We start from the raw sequence: 21320 nt of genomic DNA, 5'->3' as shown, positions 1-21320 counted from the left end.
TGTGTGTGTTCAGGTCCCTAACAGTATAGGTTCCTCAGAGTATATATATACCATGAGAGTGTAAGCTTATTCACATATCCTGCTGCATCTTAAATGGATAAATAACTATAATAAACTGGATAGGGAGCAAGGTAAGCTTGTGTGTAGTTCATCAATTTAAAATACTTTCTGTAAGTTGCTGGACATAGAGAACGTGTGTTGTAGAATGGGTAGTTAGCACTCTGTCAACTTTGCCCTCTCAGTGGCGATGCCCTAACTCCTCAACTTTGTGGAGAAGATAGAGACTGTGCTGTGGGAGATTAAAGACCAGCTGGGAAGTTGTCAGCTCTGGAATCTAAGCTTCACTGGGGCGAGGCAGAGATTGAGAGCATTGCAGAGCTACTCTGAATGATCAGGATGCAGGGAATGTTTCGCTTTCTTCAGGAAGTTTTCTTTTCTCTTATTTAGCTTAAGGAAAGAGGAAAGCAAGAGTTTGCCTCTCTCCGCTTCACAGGGCTCTGTGTTGAGGAAAACTCATGTGGATCCGGAAGTGCCACATGCACGGCTCAGAAGATGCCAACAAGCACTTCCTTTGCACCTGTGCTCAGACTCCAGCAGAATAATTAATTGCACACCTGAAGTTGGACAGAGTTGTGTGTTTACCTTGTTCTCATACAGCTGGTTGTTTGGGTTGTAATTTGCTTATACTTCTGAATTTTCTTTGAAGGTGGTTTCAGAGCTTTTAATGGAAGAGGTTGAATAGAATGTGAAGTCAGCCTTTCATGCTGATGACATGTCAGTGCCGGCCTGCTCACTAAGTCTCCGTAGATCTCTGTTATTTGGTGAGTTCAGCAGCAATAGAACTGTTCAACTAAGGACACTCCAGGTCAGGGAGGAGCTCTGTATTTTTTGTTTGCTTGTTTGCTTTTGCGTTCCTTCATTTAGGCTTTTGTTGTAATTTTAGAATAGCTTATGTGTTTAGAATATGTTCTTAGAAGCACAAGTGGCTAATTAGAGAGTCAGTGCTGGTCTAAGACACATAGGAAAGCAGTCCTGTGGTGTGACTTCTGGCCTTAAGCTGTACTGCGTGGTAGAAGTTCCCCTTCTTGGGGTCTGTGGGTATAATTCATATTCTACCATTACTTCCCTGGCTATTGACAAACAGGTAAAGAATCTCAGCAAGCTCAGGCTGAATTCTGTCTGGATAATCCTTAGCTGCTGATGGTAAGAAGCCTTTTCCAGCCATGGGGTTTTAGGAATGGAAGTGAGTTTAGTTAACATCCAGTCTGAAATTGTTCCAAATATGAGCAATGGAGCTATCCAGGAAAATCATCTCTTCCAGACTGAGCTAAGGTGGAACTTGAATCCTGTATGTTCTGTTTCTTCCATCCAATCATTATCTTTTCATGGAAGGCAGAGGAATATTCCTGGTTGCATGGTTCCCTTCAGCTGTCTTCTTCCTCCATTTTTTTTTAAAGATTGTTTGAAGACAGATTTACAGAATGGGGTGGAAAAAGATAGACAAAGTAGTCTTTCATCTGCTGATTGATTCTCCAAATGGCTACAGCAGCTGGGGCTGAAGCAGCCAAAGCCAGGAGCCTAAAACTCCATCCGTGTCTCCCACATGGATTCAGGAAACTAAGTATTTGGACTGTCTTTTGCTGCCTTCTCAGGTGCATTAGCAGGAAACCAGCTGCGAGCAGAGTGACCAGGACTCAGATTGAGTGCTGGTGCTCAGGCAGTGGCTTATATGGTGCTATGGAAGCCTCACTCATCTTTTTAAATTCTCTCTTTATGCTTTGAGCCCAGGGTAACTATAACATCTCTATGTTCTACTTTGGTATTTAGGTCCTTCTGTTACCTTTCTAGCACTCAGTACTGCTACTCCATCTCCACCCAAAACATTTGTTTGTCAGTTGGCTCATCCAACCAGGTTCTGTATTCCGTAGACTTTGAGGAAGAACCAGCCATCGGATCTGTATCTGTGCTTGTCCCTCACCCCCTCCCTTGCCCACTTGCTCTGATCTTTTTATTCTTATTGGGATTGATATTCAGCTCACACTGCACTGCCCTGACCTGCCTTGTGGGACAAGATAAGTTTGCATCAGCAGCATCGCCATTTCAGAGCACCAGTCTGAGGGAGAATTGACTGCTCCTTTTCCAACCCAGTTCCTTGGTAATGCTGCTGGGAAGGTGGCAGATGATGGCCTGGCCCAAATGCCTTGGCTCTGTTCCCCAGGTGAAACCAAGATGGAGTTCCTAGCTCTGGCTTTGGCCTGTATCAGTCTGGCTGTTTTAGCCATTTGGGGATTGAATTAACAGATAAAAGATAAAGATATTCATTTTATACCTATTCACTCTCTTTGTCTCTCTCCTTCCCTCCCGCTCCCCCTTCCTCTCACTCTGTGTGTGTGTATGTATATATGTGTGTGTATGTGTCTCCCTTCCTTTGGTTGGCCTACCTTTTGCACGAAAAATGAATAAATGTTGTTTTCAAAAATAATACGTTCGTTTAGTGCCCACTTCTTGCAAGTAGCCCTCTTCAACCCATCTCTATCATTTCACCCTCTTCCTCTACCCTGATCTGCTCTTGTTTACACTCTGTTAGATTCTACACCATCCCAAACCATTGCCTGCAATGGGACTGAGGGTAAATGAGGCTAGGAGTAATAAAAGCTTTTCCTTCTTGAGAACGTATTCTGTGGCAAGGAAGTTCTGAAACATTGCAGTAGGCCTTTCACTTTCTTTGTTTTCCCTCCCATTTTTGGGGAAGCAATTGTAATGTCTGCAGTGGGTGTGATCTCTTCATGTGGGTCTCTTACCCTTTCTGGCTCCTTTCCCCAGTTACAAGTGCTGCTACAAAAGCCAGGAGGAACAAAAAGCATCAAAGCACCGGGAGCAAGTTGGTATAGTATTGGCAATCTTGGAAGAACCTTTATGGGCGACTGGCACTATGGGGCTGATTTGCAGAAGTCCAGAACTAACTCCTACAAAATGCATGGGTGCTAAGCAATCTGGCTGTCTTAGTGGATCTGGAAGAAAATTTTGTCTTTAGAAACCATAGGTTGTATTTAATATATGCTTTCTACCCTGGATTACCAAATCACTTAGCCTTTAATCTTCACACCTGCATTACAACCAATAGGACCACACCAAAGCTGCTTTAATCCCTTAAGGACCTTTTCCTTTTGTTTAGTTGCATGTTCACATCTGCAGCATGGTCTCCCTCCGTTCAGTTGGCCACTAGCTATTCAACAGTACATGTCTTACATGTATTTGTTTTTATCCAAACGCTTGAGAGAATGGTGCTTTCTTCATGAATTAAAGACATGTCTGTATGGAGATTACAGGGATCAGCTTTTGATAGAGATCTTGGAGAATTCATTGTAAAGCATACTGGGCATTTTGTTTTAGATTCTATTTGAATAGCACCTGTAACAGGGACCCCTCTACTTTAAGAGCTTAATCCAACAAGAAAATATTTATGATCTGATGCTTAGTTTTTTACATTCTGGGGACATGTTGATAAGTTTATTCCTCAATGGGGGATAGTGAAGGTGGTGGTGCCAGTTATATATACTGTGATTTTCAGCTTTGGTAATCCTTATAACCAATGGGGTCATTGATATCACTGTATTCCCACAGTTAGAGTGAGATGTTGAGAAGATGCTCTCTTAGTCTTCCTAAATTTAAATGTTGCACTGCTACTTCCTGGCCTCAGGCATTCCTTCTCTAACATACCCAGAAGAGCAACTGTCACCCATCAATTTCTCAACTCATATTTGCCAAGTACATCTCTGGTTTTTCCAGTTCTTGTGCTGGAACTTCTCTTTGTATGTCACCATACCCAGTTGCACTTCTGTGCTTCAGCAGCTCAGATGGCTAAAGGAATACAAATAAAGTTGGCCTGTTAGAGTACCCCCCCCATGCTATAAACCCTTGCATAATTCATTTAAGATATTCATCTCTGCCACATCTTGCAAGCATACATTGAGGAGCCAGTGTATGGAAATTAATGTACTATGTGTCATCACTGCGTGGTACGTAGGCCACCAGTATTTCCTGGGGAAAATGATAATGGTCTGTAACTTCTCTCTACTCTCAGGGCAACTATAGTGATTATTTTGTTTCTGCGTAAATCAGTTGGTGTATTGACCCACCCTGCTGTTCCTGGTGGTGATTGCCTTGTGTGTGTATTGTTTAGGAACCACAGAGGGAGGATTTTGTTTAATCTCTTCAGATATAAGGATAGTGGCCTTAAGTCTTAGGTTACATTTCTTTTTAAAATGGGCTGGAATTCTTGGGGAAGTTGCACAGAGGGGTGGAGGGAGAGGTTAGCCACAGGGCTAAGATTGCTTAGAGCACTTTTTAGCCAATTAGCAACAGGAAGGAAATGAGACAATAGAATTTAAAGTGAAGAGCCTTCATCTAAAGAGAGGCAGGCAGGCAGGCAGAGAGGCAGCTCCTATTTGCTGGTTCACTCCTCAGATGCCTTCAATAGCTGTGGAGGGTCAAAATCAGGGACTCAAAATTCAGTCACCCATGTGGGTTGCAGGAAGTCAAGTACTTGAGCCAGGCCTTGCTCCCGGGTTCTGTATTATTAGGAAGCAGGAATTTGGAGTGGGAATTGAATACAGTCATGAGGATGTGGGATATAAGTATTCTAACCACCATGCCAGAGGCTGGTTCCCAAGACTTTGTTTTTAGTGTTTGCTGGATAGAAAATGATATGGCAGTGTATATAATCGTTAATATATAGAATTTCACATGGGATTATTTTTGTTTATTTATTTTTTTTTTTTAAAGATTTATTTTTATTATTTTTTATTGGAAAGGCGGATATACAGAGAGGAGAGGCAGAGAGGAAGATCTTCCGTCCGATGATTCACTCCCCAAGTGAGCGCAACGGGTCGATACTATGCCGATCCGAAGCCAGGAGCCTCTTCCGGGTCTCCCACGCGGGTGCAGGGTCCCAAAGCTTTGGGCCGTCCTCGACTGCTTTCCCAGGCCACAGGCAGGGAGCTGGAAGGGAAGCGGGGCTGCCGGGATTAGAACCGGCACCCATATGGGATCCCGGGCGTGCAAGGCGAGGACTTAACCACTTGCGCCACCGCGCCGGGCCCTATTTTTGTTTATTTTTAAAGGACTTTTAGACATGTTTTTAGCCAGAGGAGAGTAATGGGTGGGATGGTGGTTGATGCAATGGAGAGGGAAAGCCTGATGGGCTTTGCAATGGGATGCCTACCCATAGGAAGTCCTTCCACCTTGAGTGGTGCTCACACAGGAAGTGTTCACTGAGTGCTGTTGACACAGGAAGGCCATTCCCAAGGGCAGATAGCATTGTTCTTGAGCTGCTGTCATACAGCTCCTGTCAAACAGTGCAGTCTCTACTGCTGTGACCACCCTACTTGTTCACTGCTGCATTTGCTTTCTGTAGGATTTGGTATCTTTTAAGCCCAGCTACATGTAATCCTGGAAACAGGAATTAACTGTTTCCCTTGTCAAGGAAGAAACAGAATGGAGTCTGTTTACCTGACCCTAAGGTGATTAGGCTGAAGGGGCAGAGATAGACTCCTGGGCTCCCTCAGGTTGGGTAGGCAGTTGCCTAATGCCTTCTAGCCACCCACTTCCCTAACTGAATGGAATGGCTTCAGCAATCTATAAACTGCATCCGCAGGGGGTCTATTCAAATTCCTAAGCAGTTTGGGAGTTCTGAAATGAAAAATGGGAAAGGACTACCAGTGAGCAAAATGGAGTTTGGTAAAATATGTATTTTTAGGTTTCCTTAAGTTTACCATTTGTATCATCAAGATGTGTTATCTGCCTGCAGCGTATAATGGTTTTAAATGTGTTAGAGTCCTGAGGTGAAATTAAACCTTGTCAGTATTTGCATTTCAGTCCAGGAGAGTTTAATTCTTGACTGTTGTAACCTTGGCTTTGTAAGACGTGAAGCTTAGTTGCAATATGCTCTTGCTTTCAAAAGTTATTTGCAAATCTCAGTCTTGAATGAAAAGATTTATAAAGTGAAATTTAGAAACCTTGTTTTTAAAAAAAGCTAACCTGTTTTAGGAAAAAAAAAAAAAAAAACAAACTCTAGCTGTGTGCTCACTAAATCATCTCCAAGATACTTCTTCCTTCCGGAAGAAAAACAAGGATGGGCATGTTGGCACAGCAGTTGAATCTGTACCTGGGGGTATCCCTGACCCAAATCCTCCTCTGGTTTTGATCCAGCCTCCTGCTAATGGTCAGGACAACTCAATTCCAGGCTTGTTTCTTTCAGAATTCTTTGTTGTCACCTAGTCCCAAGAAGAAGTTGCTATTTAGATCACATTTAAATTTGAATGGGTTTTCTGTACAGGATTTGTCTGGTGGCTAGCAGCCCCTCCTTACCTGTAGCCAGGACCCCCATGTCCTCAGTGGGATCAGGGCACAAAGAGATTGTGTTAAGTAGTAGGCCAGACAGGAGAAAAGAGAGGCACCTGCTATGGGAGGGAATCTTCAAAAGATTCATGGAAAATGTGTTGCATGCAAGAATTTAAAAAGTTTTTACACCGAATGAATTTATCTTTTAGCTGTATTTTTTCTCTGACTTTTGAAATGCCCTCATGTGTGGCTCCCCACCCATTTTCCAAAGCAAAAAACCGTTACTATAGCAAATATGAATGCCTGTCAGATGTGTCTAAATCATCCAGGTGGATTCAGAAATGTAAATCATGGTCCTCCTGTCAAAAGCTGCCACATAAATACTTACTACTTTCATGTCTGTCCAAATAATCTTCAAGTTAATTACAACCCCAAATGTTTCTTTTCGTCATACAATTCTGCAGCCAGCACTCCCCTTTCCAGCCCAGACAAAAACAGTTTCTGGTGGATGCAGAATTGGAATATCATCTTTTAAATGTCTGATACAGAGTGCGTGTTTGGCCTGGTGGTGAAGATGCCAAATTACAATGCCTGTGTCCCAAGTCAGAATACCTGGGTTTTCAAGCCCTGGCTCCATTTCTGCTAAAGCAGACCCTGGGACAGCTCAGGCAGTTGGCCCCTGCCACCCCCTGGGGAGACCTGGTTTGAGTTCCTAGCTCTTGGCTTCATCTTGGCTCAGCCCCAGCTGTTGTGGACAGTTTGAGAAGTGAACCATTGGATGGGAAACATATGTTTGTGTCTGTTTCCTTCTCTGCCTTTTAAACAAAATGAAATTATAAATAAAAACAAAAATACCCACTAGCTTCTTTGTTGTTAGAATTCCACTAAGAAGTGGGAATCAGCCTAACCCACAGCTTCTCTCCTATGTCTCCAAGTCTTGCCGCAGGTGGCTGTGCTTTGTCCCCCGACAGTCATAACAAGCATTCCGAGGCCCCTTGTGAATGACACTTGGAGAGCAGTCTGTGTCGGCGGTGGCTGGCTCTCAGTCTCTAGGCAGCAGAGTCCAACTTGAGTCTTGTCTGACTGGTCTGTGTCAGTCAAAGGCTTGGAAAGGGAGGCAAATGTGTTAACTTCCCAGTGCCTTGGTTCTCACTGATGTGAAAAATAGGGGAGAACTGGGGAAATGCAACTAGAAATTGAGTGACTTCAGGGGTGTGAAATATCCTTTGTGACAGAACCAGCGAGCTTAGTTTTAGTATTATGTTTAAAATGCACCATTTTTAGCCCTTGGGGAAAACACAGTGGCATGGCGAGAGGATGTGAGTTCAGCTACTTATTAAGGGCATAAATCAGATTTACTACAATGTGATCACAAGCAGGTTTTTCTTGTGTGTCTGTGAGTATGTGTGTGTGTTAAATAGTGCTGATGTTTCTGATTTGAATTCAGCCTTCAGTAAAATAGCATCTCTACACTGACTATTTGTCAGCCCTCTCTTTAGCTATGTTGGTGATTGGGCTCAGAGGATGTCTTGGCAAGGACCCTGAATAGTGGGAAGCAGAATCTGGAAGTTATAGGAGCAGAAAAAATGGTTACGTGTCTAAATTACCCAGACCCTAGTGTGTTAACATGTTATGGGATTAGGATGATCATGGTAGACATTGTATTCCCAGGAATCTGTAATAGACAGCTGACAAGTTCAGTGACAATATGTTTACTATTAGAGGTCGGCTTTTTGACCTTGCCGCTGTGGAATTTAATGTCCTATGTGTAATTTTTTTCATTTGTGGTAGTAAAAGTCAGGCACTAAAGCTCCAAGTCTTTAGGGGTTATCTAGTGACAATTTAATTTTGTCTCTTCACGTTTCTAACCTAAACTGTGTCGTTGGCTGGGTACATTTCTTGCTGAATGTGAGGCAAGGACACTTCTGGCCTGCTGGGAAATTACAGAGCATCTGCTTGGAGGATGCCTGCTTGTGTTGTAAAGCTGAGCCATCGCAATTCCTCCAAAGTGGGAGGCATGGCCTGGGGTCTGGGGGCTGTGATGTGGTTCAGCAGTTCACAGAGAAGGATCTTGCTAGGAAGGCTGAATCTGTAAAACCACGCTGTGCCCTTGGTTGCAGGCTTTACTAGAGTTGTGATGGGGACCACAGGACCTGGGAAGGGTTCCAACCACTCCAGCAATCTTATCAGGGCTCAGTTTCGCAAGTTAGCTCCAGCAAGAGGTAGCGTACCTGTCAGTCCTGTGCAGAGGCCACTCTGAAGAATGAGGTGAAGTTGTTCTCATTTAGGAATATGGATTAACTTTCTTACACTTTAAAATTTTTTTGACAAGTTATCTAAATAAGACTATTGGTAACTTTCAGTCATTTGTGCTTCAAAATTTGAAAAGTTGGATGAAATCCTAGTGATGTCTAAATCACTATTAAGATGATATCATAAGATCTCATTCAGTTTTGAGTGTCCAAAGAGATGTATTTCTTTAAAATGTGTGAACACATTAATCTTTTATAAATTTAGTCACAATAAAGGCATGCCTAGTCATTTCATGCTGCAGGAGAGGTTTTTTTCCGGGGGGGGGGGGGGGGAGGTGGGTGGTAGAATGAGCTTATCCTTTTTAAAGTATATGCTAAATTTGATGCATCAGAATAGCTTAAGGTAATCTATGTTTGGATCAAGATAATTTCATTTGTTTTGGAGATCAGATGGCCTCTGAAGGGTGCTTTCTGGGGCCTTAGCATGCTAACCCTCCTGTTCTTTGTTTTGCAGCAGTCTCTGGTCCCAGCCCATCCCATGGCCCCTCCCAGTCCCAGCACCACCAGCAGTAATAACAACAGTAGCAGCAGTAGCAACTCAGGATGGGATCAGCTAAGCAAAACAAACCTCTATATCCGAGGCCTGCCCCCCAACACCACCGACCAGGACCTGGTGAAACTCTGCCAACCGTAAGTAGTGGTGCTTCTTGTTTGGGTTGCGAAATGTTTCCAAGGCCCTGTGATAGAGTGATGCGCATTGTATGTGATTTCAGAGGTTTGTAAGACCAGTTTGTGCACCCTAATATCACAATAACATGAATAATTCTTGGTCTTTGGGTACTTGGTCACTGTAAACATCTGTAGGGTCCTTAGCAAAATAAATTGGAGTATTCTCTCAGTAGTATCTGACTTTACTGGAACATGAAAAGTTTAAACAAAAAAAAATCTGTGTGTAGATCCTTTTGGGTTCATTCCATCCTGTGAGAGAAACATTAGCTGTTACTGTGAGGAATGATAGTTAGCCATCCAAAGTCATCTGAACGATGTGGAAAGGTCTTAGTTTCAGGGAGCATCTCAGTCTGTCTTGATGACACACCTGTGTGTAGTTTTGTGGTCTAGGCTGTTGACCCTCATCTCTTTGGGAATGAAAAAAGAAAAAACAACTTCCACTCTTTCTGAATGCTATTAGGGGATGTATTGGTGTCTGCATAAAGTTTCAAAGTAAATCTGCATTATATGCTGATGTCTTTGATGAATGAAATGTAAATATGTTGCTTTACTGCAATTACATTAGCAGCCAAGAAAGAAAGCAATAATTTAAATTAAGGAGCTAGCAGCACTGTATAGAGTTATGATCATTGTGTAAAGACTGAAAGCATCAAATTACATCGCGCTATCAAAACCTACACATATAGCAGCACTTTTTGCTTATCTGAAGACTGTAGTGGTCCTTTACAGAAGGAATTTTGTACTAGAGAATGTTTGCTAGTCCCCAAAAGACACTCCCATTTCAGAGCATCTTATTGATAACATCTCATTTCTTGGACCATGAATAAAATACGAGTTCATTACTCTTTTTTAAAGAAAAAAAATCAAAACTAACTTGGACAGTACTTCTAAATTGAAACTGAAGAGTCACCACCCGCCTTCTCTCAGGAGTGGATGATTTCACTTTGTGTTGAAAGAGGAGGTATGGGGCAGTAGTCGGTGGTCACCCTTTAGGATTTGGAGAACTTTCTAAAGGGTTATTATTCTGAGTCTTGTGCCTCTCATATGTCAACTCTTTCTTTGCTCAGCCCTCTTGGACCATGAGCTTAGCTTTTGGCTTCCAAGGTGATAAAATAATGTTTTGTGCTAGGGTCTACTGTGGAAGCAGTCCGGGCTCCTGTGGTTGTCAGGCCTAGGGAGAGGCGGTGGGAACCGTGCAGGTATGCCCTGCCCTACTGCAGCTGTTCAAGACCACAAAGAGACCTTCTGCTGTCTTGTCTGTTGCTGCCCTTTCATTGGCACCTTCTGATGCTTCTGCAGCATAATTACAGGTAGAGAGAGCACCGTAAAGTCAGTGGAGCTAAAAATACAACTTTGTAGGGAACAAAAGAAGGTTGCTAACTCTCAGATTCTTGAGGTGTGCAAGAAAGGAAGAGGGTTTCAAAAGACAAATTGTTCCACAGCTACTTTTGAATTACCTGAGTGCTGACGTCAAGAAGACAGTGTTAAATAACCATGAAATAAGGGGTAATACCATGCTTTCTGTACTCAATTATATGTGTATATTTAATTGAGGAATTGAGCCAGTAATTTTTATATAGAATCAAATTACATTTCAAATGCAGTAGAAGAGCATTTTGTCCTTATCTGTCAAATATTTATTCCTTTTTTTGCTATTGGTCTCTTTGATGGATATGGATTTTCTTAACTTGTGTAAACATTGCTCTTTTTGCTGTTATCAGCAGCAATAACTGCCACTCTGTTTTATCATTTACAAAGAAAGTCTATTACAAAATCTCAGGGCTGATAGTAAAATCTGATGTTAGCTTTCTTGATACATATTGTACAAAGGCAAGATATGGCAGAAAATAGAGAGCTCTATCTCAAAATCTGCTGGAAAGTTCATTCTGTTTAATGCAAAGGATCTAGTAAATACCAGATTTAACATGCTGAGCTGCTATATTATAATATATAGAATAAAAAGGACATTCCTATTCTGAACTTAATTGTTTTCAATAAAGAATAGCTAGCTGGTGACATGGAAGTGACAAGGACCTGATGGGAAAATGACTCATCCTTGTGCTTTAAAAACCCAGTGGACATAATTAGAGGTTTTGGAAAAGTTGATATCAGGAGCTTCTCAGAAAAGGTAGGGTGTAACGCTATGGCTCTGAAAAGGGAAACAAAATACATTTTAGAACCAAAAATTCAGCATTATATGTGCAAATTGACCTGAAGAGACTGAACTGGGGGAGGGGACAGCAATTGAAACAAATGGTTTGGCTCCCAGGATACCTGGAATGCTTATCCCAGTGGGCCCAGTTCTGTAGCATGTGAAATGTTAAGGCAAATTTGCGAGTGCACCTTGTCATGTAGCATTTCTGAGGTTCTGGTACTCCATGCTGCCCATCCATTCTCCTGCTAATGTGAGAGGCAGCAGATGAGGGTCGGAGTACTTGGGTTCTTTCGTCCCCCATAGGAGACCTGCATAGAATTCCTGGCTCCAGCCTCATCTAATTCCAGCTGTTATAGACAGTTCAGGAATCAGAATTGCAATATATTTGTTTCTAACTATCACTCTTGCTGTGACACTCTTTTAAACAAATCTTTTAAGAAAAATGAAGGTACATATGTGAAAATCTTAAAAACTAAAGAGAGACAAAAAGTGGTTGTTAGAACTCTGTGTGGCTTAAAACATAGAGATACTATGATGTTAGAGGAAACAGTGAGAAAATAAGATGTTGTGATGTTAAACGAGTTGACAGACTAAAAGCAGCCTTGGGTGACCAAACAAACTCTTGGCCCTAGAAGTATAGAGATCAGCATGGTGGAGAGGCTGGGAGGTTTTAGAGGGGACTCAGCCTGGAAGGCAGTCCCTTTAGATGGCTAGAATAGGGAGATGAGCAATAAGAACTCAGAGTAGTGACAATGGTAAGAATTGGTAGTGTGGATTCAAAGTAGATGCATTTTCTAGGACCATTTAGTTTAACTTTTTATTTCAGAGAGACATCTCCCATCTGCTGCGTCACTTCCTAAGAGCCCATAAGAGCTGAAGCTAGTGCTAGCTGAAGCTAGGAACCAGGAATGCAGTCGGAGTCTCTCATGTAGGTGGCAGGACTCATCTTGCCTGCATTGTTACCTATTGCCTTGTAGGGTGTATGTAATGTGCACTGACAGCTGAAATGAGAGCAGAGCTGGGAGTCAAACCAAGCCCTTCTAAGTATGGGAAGCACATGTCCCAGGCAGTGTCTTAACTGCTGTGCTATTTGACTGTACTTTCTAGGAGCATTTAGTGGAAGAACCACATTCAGGTTATACAGCTTAAACATTTTGAGGCATGTATGGAAACCATGGGGCCTCAGAACTTCTTCAGACTGCTGCAGTTTGGCTGCTTATTTTAGAAGGGTATTTACTCAAGAAGAGTGTGTCAGAGTCGGCACTATAGCATGGACTAGGTAGTCACCACCTGCAGTGCAGCATCCTATATGGGCACTGGTTAAAGTCCTAGCTATTCCTCTTTCAACCCAGCTCCCTGCTAGTTCACCTGCGAAAGCAGTGAAATATGACCAAATGCTTGTGCTTTTACATCATCGTGGAGACCCAGAAAAACTACTCACTTCTAACTTTGAACCAGCACAGCTGTGGCTATTGTGGCCATTTTTTTTTTCTCCTTCCCTCTGTGTAACTCTACCTTCGAAATAAAGCTTTCACCAGCACCCCCCCCCCCCAAGAAAAAAGAATGTGTTGTTGCAATTACAAAGCAAGTTGAGAAAATGAAATGGAATCATCTGGATAACAGAAAGGACAAACCAGTTACCTTTGACCTTATGATATTCTTAATTGTCTTCTCAAAAAAAAAAAAATAATAAGCCAACAACTTCCCTAGACTCTGTTTATTTAGCAAGGGGTAATTGCCTGATAAATACTTTTCAGGTAAACTTTCTAGACAAATCAATCAGATGCTGTCATTGCTTCCCCACTTTCGTATGCCTCTAACTACATTTTACCTTCAGCTCCTCAGACAGAACTCCAGTTTTTGTGTTTTACTGTTGTATGTCTCTCCTCCCAGCCTCTTGACTGTTTCAGTTTCCCATTTTCCTGTCTGGATCATCCTAGTCCAGTCCTCTTATAGCTACAGCCTCCTTTCTTGCCAGTGTTCTTTCTTTCTTTTAAAGATTTCTTCATTTCAAAGGTGGGGTGGGAGGGAGATTCTTCTACCCCTGGTTCACTCCCCAAATGGTTGCCGCAGCTGGGGATGGGCTAAGCCAAGCCAGATGCCAGGAGCTCTGTCTAGGTCTCCTGTAGATACAGGGGACCACAGACTTAAGCCATCTTCTCTTGCTTTCTCAGGCCAAAAGCAGGGAGCTGGATCAGAAGTGAAGCTGCTTGGACTTGAACAGGTGTCCATGTGGAATTTTGGCATTATAGGTGGAACACAGCATTGGGCATATCCATTCTTGCTAATTTCCTACACTTCACACTTGAATATTTGTACCACAAAATCAGTATTATCCACTTTCTGTCCAAACTATCGCATTTTGAGACTTGGTCTCTGAAACTTGAAACCATGAGCAGTTACTGTCTACTTCCTGTTGTCCCCTTGCTCACCAAGTCTCATAAATGATGCTTTGGTCTTTCTTGTTTTTCTGTGTCAGAACTGGATGCTTCTGTCCTTGTTCCTGTAGCAGGGTCAAGGGCAAGCTGATGGCTCCTGCTGCTGCCTTGCCTTAAGCTCCTCTTGCCCATTTCTTTCCTCAGTTCTCTGAGGTTAAGTCCAAGTTCTCTGCCGCCTTCATGCTTAAACCCCGGAAACCACTGTGCCCTTTTCCTGTAGGTCTTACCCGTCCCCTTCAGCATTTTATTCCATCCAGGTCTGTCCTCAAGTGCCTATGACATTAAGTAGCAAGTCAGTGTAAACAGCTGATAGATAATATTCACAGGTTTCTCATCTACAAGACCTACAGAGACAGGGCTGCTAGTTTCTGAAATTGCGGTTATCCACCTCTGTGCAAGGCAAAAAGCCTATCAGATGGCCCACATGTTGCCTAGTTCCAAAAGTGCCTTGAAAAATAAAATTCAAAGACAACTTTATTTTGATGCAAAAATATTTTAAAACACATGGCTAGTTATTTGGTAGTATCTATTTTCCATGAACTTGTTCAAGACCTCTCTGACTGTACATAGGATTGTGATCAGGATTACACCAAGTAGTACCGTCCAAGTAAAACACTGGTCCACACCCTAGGATGCAGTTGTCAATGACTGATGTCAATCCCTCTCCCCAAGCTCCTTTGCTCCTCAAAATCCTAAGTACCTGAAAAAGCCTGAATTATATTTATTCTTGTGTTGAAAAGTAAGAGGGAAATAAAAGCAACCCACTGGATTTTGATTTTGCAAGCCGGGAAAGCCAGGGAATTGGGTTATGTTAACATACTTTCCAGCCTCTTCTCCCTTGGGGCCTTTGGTTGGTCCTTGCGAAATAGTAGTTTAAGCCTCCCGCGGCCCACCCAATGCATTCCTTGTCATCGTAACTATTACAGCATGTAAACTCACTCTGTGCTGTCCACACACTCTCTTGCAGATTTACAAATAGTTGTCTCTGTGTAAGGTTTGGTGCACAGCTCTTCCCAGTTTGCAGTGGGAACAGAAGTGTACAAATCTCTGTTGGCCAAGGCTGAGTAGATTCAAGGGGATTATAGTGTTAAAGTCAAGTCAAAAAAAGAAAAAAATTCTACCTAGTGCAGTACAGCAACAACTTGTTTGAAAGGAGGAACGGTTTCTGATATTAGAGCACGAGAGAATGTTCCACTGCCTCTCACTTCCTAAGCTTTTCTCTCCTTGCTAAACTGATTCTTGGTGTGTTCGCTTCCAACTTCATCTGTGGATTTCTGATTTATTTCAAAAGCAGTAAAACAAAGCAAAAGTTAAATCTAGCTTATTATATGAGAGCTTATCACAAGTTAAAAGTATGCAATATATTCAGTTTCCTGGTAGTAATAGCCAATGCTGATTTATTTCCTATCTTTGTTTTTTATCCTCTACAAATTTTCCCCATTCTTTGAGAGCTGAAGCAGAGAAGTGCTACAAGTCAATGTAGGTAGACATTAACTACCAAGCTTAGTTTTAAGACAGAATGAAGTCACAGTGATTGTCAATGACGCCTTCTGTGGGAAGCCAGGTTGCCTTAAGCTTTCTTGGAGGAGATGCCAAGGATGTCCTCAGGATGGAAGGACTAGGAGGAAGATTTCTTGAGTAGTTCAGAGGTGTGAGAATGCTTGGATGGTTAAAAACGCAGACCCCAAGACTTCTTGTTGCATCCCTGGCAGCCAGCAGTGGCGGACCTGGTCTCCTGGTGATTAGGTTAGATGCTGTGGGTACAGAGACAACTGAAACAGGAGCTGCAGGTTAGAGCATATTTTTAGCACCTGGAACTAGAAGCACAAGTTGTGTTTTTTTTTTTTTTTTTTTTTTTTTGGTTTTTTGAATTTGTCCTTTAGGTACAGAGGAGCCATTGGAGTGGAAGAAGAGAGAAATTGATAAAATTGATCTTTTCTTGCTCTCAGATGGTAATTCTGGCAGAGTGGCAGAGTGGGCTGGGAGAAGCAGGAGACATGGATAGTTGAGAGGATGTGGACCTGTCCGGGGGTGTGATAGGTTTGGCAATGGGAGAGGACACTAGAGATGCGCGGGGGTATCTCGCACATGGGAAGGGCATGATTAAAAGTGACCTTAGCATCCCACCTCTCAACTCAGTGACTGGGAGTATAGAAGAGACATTGACTCTTGGGAATTTCCTCTTGGACCCTGAACTTTGGCCTCTTCCTTGTTTCTCAGATGTGGCCCTGTAGTTATTTATGCTTTACACAAAGAAGGCCCAGTAACCCAGAATGCTTTCCTGAAACCTGTTAGTTTATCATCACAGATCTTATTTTGTTGCTTACTTTTGTTTGCAGAACGCTGTTTTTTGAACGAATATTGTTAAGGTCTTTTGGTTGTTATAGGGATCAGGGCAACAAAGAGGAAACGAGATAGCTTGAAATGGTTAATTATTTCTCTGTCTATCTTCATCTAGCCCTGGAAATCTAACATTGTAAGGTTTTTAAAGTAGCCCGCTTGCCGACTGGTGCTCTTCCTAACCTGAATTTAAAGGCCATCTGTTTTTGTTTTTGTTTTTGTTTTCCCTCCAAAGTGATCAGGCGTACTTTTGAGGTCATTGCTTTGTAAGGTCATAAGGAACAACAAGTGACAGTGTTTGAGCCATTGGACATTTAAATTTGCATCATAGCCTTTTGAATATTTAGGTTTTTAAAAGTGCCTTTTTAAAGGAACTAAAAACTAGTGAATTTTGAATTCTCAGATTTCTTCAAAGGACCAGAAGAAAAAAAAACTAATGGAAATATGTGGAATATTGGAAAACAATAACTCTTTCTTGGTGTCCCTTTAAAAAAAAAAGTGTTGTTGACTGGAAAAAAAATGTTTAAATCTTCTCAAAATGTGCAGTTGCATTAGGATGATGAGTTTTCCATAGCTGATCACAGAAAACGACATTTTTTTTCTAAGTATTACTATTATGATTTTTGTCAGTTTAGAAATTTTAGTTTGTAAGTAATAAGCTTTAAGTTCCATATGTTTTTGTTGTATAAAGCAGTTAATTTTTATTCTTTCCAAAGCTTCTTTCCAAACTGATGTTGAGGATTCTTAGAGCACAAAAGAGAAGTAACAGTGGTCTCTGGAACGTTAAATTCCTCCTGTTGCCAGCAAAAAATAGGGTGACATGTAATAAATAACACAAAGAGGCCTAGAACAAGGAGGTTGATCATTTTGCCGAAGAGTGTGATCTAAGATATGAAGTTTCCAGACTTTGTCTCATCCTGAAAAAAAAAAAACACTAGGAATTCCAATCTATTGAATCCAAATGTTGAGTCATTAGCTACAGTTTAACACAATCCTCATAGACGATATTCCAGTAAGTTTCTGAGAGTTTGAAGGGTTTAACATTAAATGAATTTGGGGAGGGGAAAAAAAGGCTTATTTTCCTTGGTCTGCAACAACCAAGGATGGACCAAACTGAATTTAGGAGCCTCACGCTCCATCCTGGTCTCCCTCTTGGGTGACAGGGACTCGAGGACTTGAGCTGCCTCCCAGGAGCACCAGCAAGAAGCTGAAGTGGAAACAGAAAAAGGCAGGACAGGAATACAAGCACTCGGGATGTAAACCGTCCCAGAGGCTTAATCCATTGGGTTGTACAGCCCAGTCTTGTGTGATTTCCCCCAATACCCCAACAAGTGGATGTCAGAGCAGAGTTGAGTTTGGGATTCACAGTCCATGTGACCATTCATCTTTCCATTCATCTCTTGGGAAAGCCATAAACAGAATAATTTTCTTGTTCATGTTAGTTGCGCTATATCCTTTCCTAATGTGGAGGAATCTTGAAAGACATGCTATGGGGGAAGCTGTCTGGCAGAGTGACTTTAAAATGTTGCTACAGTCTTCTATCAGAGTGTCACTTCCAGTCCTGGCCAGTGTGGTTTTCATCTAGCCAGCTATGGACACATATCCTGGGAGGTAGCAAATAATGACTCAGGTGATTGGGTCCCTGCCAATCTTTAGACCTTTTCTGGTCAAGGCCTGACTGTTGGGAAGTGAAGCAGTGGATGGAAAACTGATCTGTCTGAATGTCTGTCTCTCCATGAGTCTCTCCTTCTATCCCTTTGTCTCTGCCTGTCAAATAAATAAAATTTTAGAAACAAAACAATTTTTTTAGAAAGTAAAAATAAATCACAGTTTGCAGGTACTTTATGTATAGTATATAAAGTTATTTAAAAAGTTTGTGAAAGGGCCTGGCTCAGGCCTAGTGGCTGAAGTCCACACCTGGCATGCGCAGGGATCCCATCTGAGAACCAGTTCATATCCCAGCTGCCCTGCTTCCCTTTCAGCTTCCTGCTTGTAGCCTGGGAAAGCAGTTGAGGATGGCCCAAAGCCTAGGGACCCTGCACCCACTTGGGAGCCTCAGAAGTTCCCAGCTTCAGATTGGCTCAGCTCCCAGCCATTCTGGCCACTTGGGTAATGAACCAACAGAGGGAAGATCTTTCTCTCTGTCTCCCTTTCTGTAAATCTGTGTGAATAAATCTTTAAAGGAAAAAAAGGTGAAAAACTGGAATGAAAATAAATTTATTTGGCCTTTCAGGGAGTGAATCAGTTGCTGGAAATTCCCCACCTCCTCCCATCTCTCTGTTCTCATTCTCTCTCTCTTCTTTTCAAATAAATATATAAAGTCTTACAAAAAAGATATTTATTTAGTGCCAAAATATTAGAGGTCTGTGCATGGGAGTGTCTCCCTAACATTAATGAAAAGTTTGTCATAAGACATTGCTTGGATTTCAAAAACCATTATACCAAAATAAATTCATCTTTAAATTATGTTTCTCTAGGAACTTTGAGAAGTACCCTTTGACATACAAAAGTATAATCTGAAGACTTGGAAACCCCAGAATTTCACAAAGTAAACTGTGTGTGTGTACGCACATGCCTGCGCGCGCGCACACACACACGCACGCAAAAATGCCCATGAATGAATTACCCACTTTCTAGTAGAGAACTGGGTCGCATACACCTCAGGTTTCTCCAGTTTTACCATTACAAATGTCAGTTGCTTAAATCTTTTTTTTTCTTTTTGTGGGTGGGCAATTTTCAAAAATCATAATATTTTAAATTCAATCCCTTTCTGAGAGTTGCTGAATCCATCATCAGAGCAGAACTTCCCTGGAAATGAGTCCCAGAACATGCACCATTCTTCACTGGAGACTGGACTCCTTTCTGAGAGCCGGTGACTCAGATGTGTGCTGTAGCAGAAGGAGAAACACTGCAGCACAGGGGCTTCCATTGTCAGCGTGGGAGGCGGGATGCTCCGACATTAATGATGACTGTCACCCACGGTCTGCATGCCTTTGACACTTTGGCCGAAACGTCTCGGCAATGCCTATTTTCTAATTTCTACCCTATGTAAAGTCTGCTGGTAAGCATGCATATTTCAGTATTTAGCCAACCTTCCTTCTTGTCAGTGACCTTTTTCCTTGGGATGTTTTTGTTATTCCTAGGCGTGATCACAATTCATTCTGCTCTGTCATAACCCAACAGTGCATACGCTGTTGGCAAGTCATTTTCAGTATTAGCCGTCACAGAAGTTAATTGGAAAGTCAGGGCTGAAAATAATAATCAAAACTATAGGACTTTTTTTCTTTTAAATCTCCTTTTTTGTGAGTGCAGATGCTGTTGATTCTGTGTCCATTCCTTGCTCCTTTAATGTGCGCTGTCGGTTTCTGTAGCAGCAGGTTGGACATGTTTTACTGTTCATGGAGATGAAGGTAGCCTATCAGAAACAATGGCCTCTAGGATCTTCATTTGGCAGTTGGGCTTGGTTTTCCTTAGAATTTCCTTATTAAATTACCATGAATTTCAGAAATTTACAACCTCTCTTTCATCTTCTTTTCTTCCATTCAGAACAGCTTTATGTGGAAAAATCCTGTGCAGTGTAGCATCTATGCTAGCAGCTGACATTGCCTCTAATGTTTGCTGTGTGCCAGCCACAATACCAAGTGTTTTATCATGTAATCCTTAGAACAGTTTTATGTGTAATATTATCCCCCTATTGAAGATGCACTTGGGAGCGATTTCTCAACATGGCTGGTCATGACGGAGCCGGAAGTCCAGCTCAGACAGTCTGTCTCTTCTGTGCCACTGAGCTTCCTCCTTCCCAGGATGGTCTGGGTGAAGTTCATAACCTCTCTCCTCCTCCTTCTCTCATAAGCATCCGTGGTGCTCCACTTGCCACATGTTACAATGATGCATGTCTTCAGGAACTCTAAAACAAAGATTTATCCACAATAGAGTTGATAAGATTTTGTTGAAAAAAAAACTTTTAAAGTTCACTTCAGAAGCCAACAGAATCAAAAGGTCCGAGTGAGGAAACTAGAGCCACCCATGTTTCCTGACAGCTAACAGTAGTCACATTAGCATAACCGGTTGCATGAAACTCAGTTCTTCAGTAACTTTCTGATATAATTCCCCAAAATTACACAGCATAGAGAACATATGTAATGTCATTTGCTTGGTGCTGGAGAGGTTGTGTGCATACATATCATGAAATGTCTTTTAGGCATCACTGACATATATCCTAACAGTGCTGTAGAAAATAATGGGCATTTAGGAGCACTATAATGTAAGTATAACTTTGATTAAACATACCAAAAAGCCACTTTGGGGAAAAACTAAAATGTGAAACCCCTTTTAATCTATTTTTAACACTTACTAGGTAAGTATTGTTCTAGAGATTTTGCTAGATGCTTCACTAAATCAGAATCATTTTCTGCCTTCAAGAAGGCTTTTGTCTTGTATGGAAAATGAGCTCCACACATAAAGTGAATCAGAATGTGAGAGGTGGGCAGTGCTGCCCAAAACACAGAGAGATTGCGCATGACTAGGGTATCAGGCAGATTTCAGCATTTGGATGAGTGTTCAGGATGTGCTGGCTAGCGCAAGCCCAGCCCTGCTGCAGGACTGGTGTGACTGCCCGCCCTGTCTGCTGTTGACTTTGGGCTGAGTGGTGGTGGGGGGAATATGTACTTCCTGAGAAGATAAATGGTAGAAATTCCTCCTGCTTTGCCCTTCATGGAATGTGGAGTGCAGGGTGGGTCAGAGGAGGAGATGACTCAAAGATGATTGTAATGTTTGAGTCTCAGAAACTGGAAGCTTGGTCTCGTTCACAGATCCGAGGATCAGGAAGGAGAGCTTATTTTTATTCTTGCCTGGAAATTCTAACCCAGTCTCAAGGGAAACTTTTCCAATTTAGTGTCTGCCTGCTTAATGAGCATCTGTACTTTTGGTAGAGCTGTTGAAAGGAAAGGAGTAGTACATCAATTCCAAGCTGGTGAATCCTCACTGCAAACAGAGACTGGTAATTAAATGTATTTGTCAGCAAGAGTAGGTGACCTAGTCTTTTATTCTTCATTCACCATGTGC

The 21320-nt window shown here is 42.0% G+C and overlaps 1 protein-coding gene across 5 annotated transcripts in view; it reads left to right on the top strand.

The window, feature by feature from the left end:
* The window catches only part of RBMS1 (RNA binding motif single stranded interacting protein 1), a 225397-nt gene that overhangs the window by 120439 nt on the left and 83638 nt on the right, over nt 1-21320 (top strand). For 4 of the 5 annotated variants that reach the window (XM_040971627.1, XM_040971624.1, XM_040971628.1 and 1 more), the window contains exon 2: nt 9109-9284. In XM_040971627.1, the coding sequence (XP_040827561.1) occupies nt 9109-9284 (176 nt within the window). The remainder of the gene's footprint in view (nt 1-9108; nt 9285-21320) is intronic. The other variant, XM_040971626.1, reaches the window with a different exon arrangement.

Source organism: Ochotona curzoniae, unplaced genomic scaffold, assembly GCF_017591425.1.
Source record: "Ochotona curzoniae isolate NIBS_2020 unplaced genomic scaffold, NIBS_Ocur_1.0 contig_2210, whole genome shotgun sequence".
NCBI classification, from domain to species: Eukaryota; Metazoa; Chordata; class Mammalia; order Lagomorpha; family Ochotonidae; genus Ochotona; species Ochotona curzoniae.
This window is presented reverse-complemented; position numbering and strand designations above follow the sequence as displayed.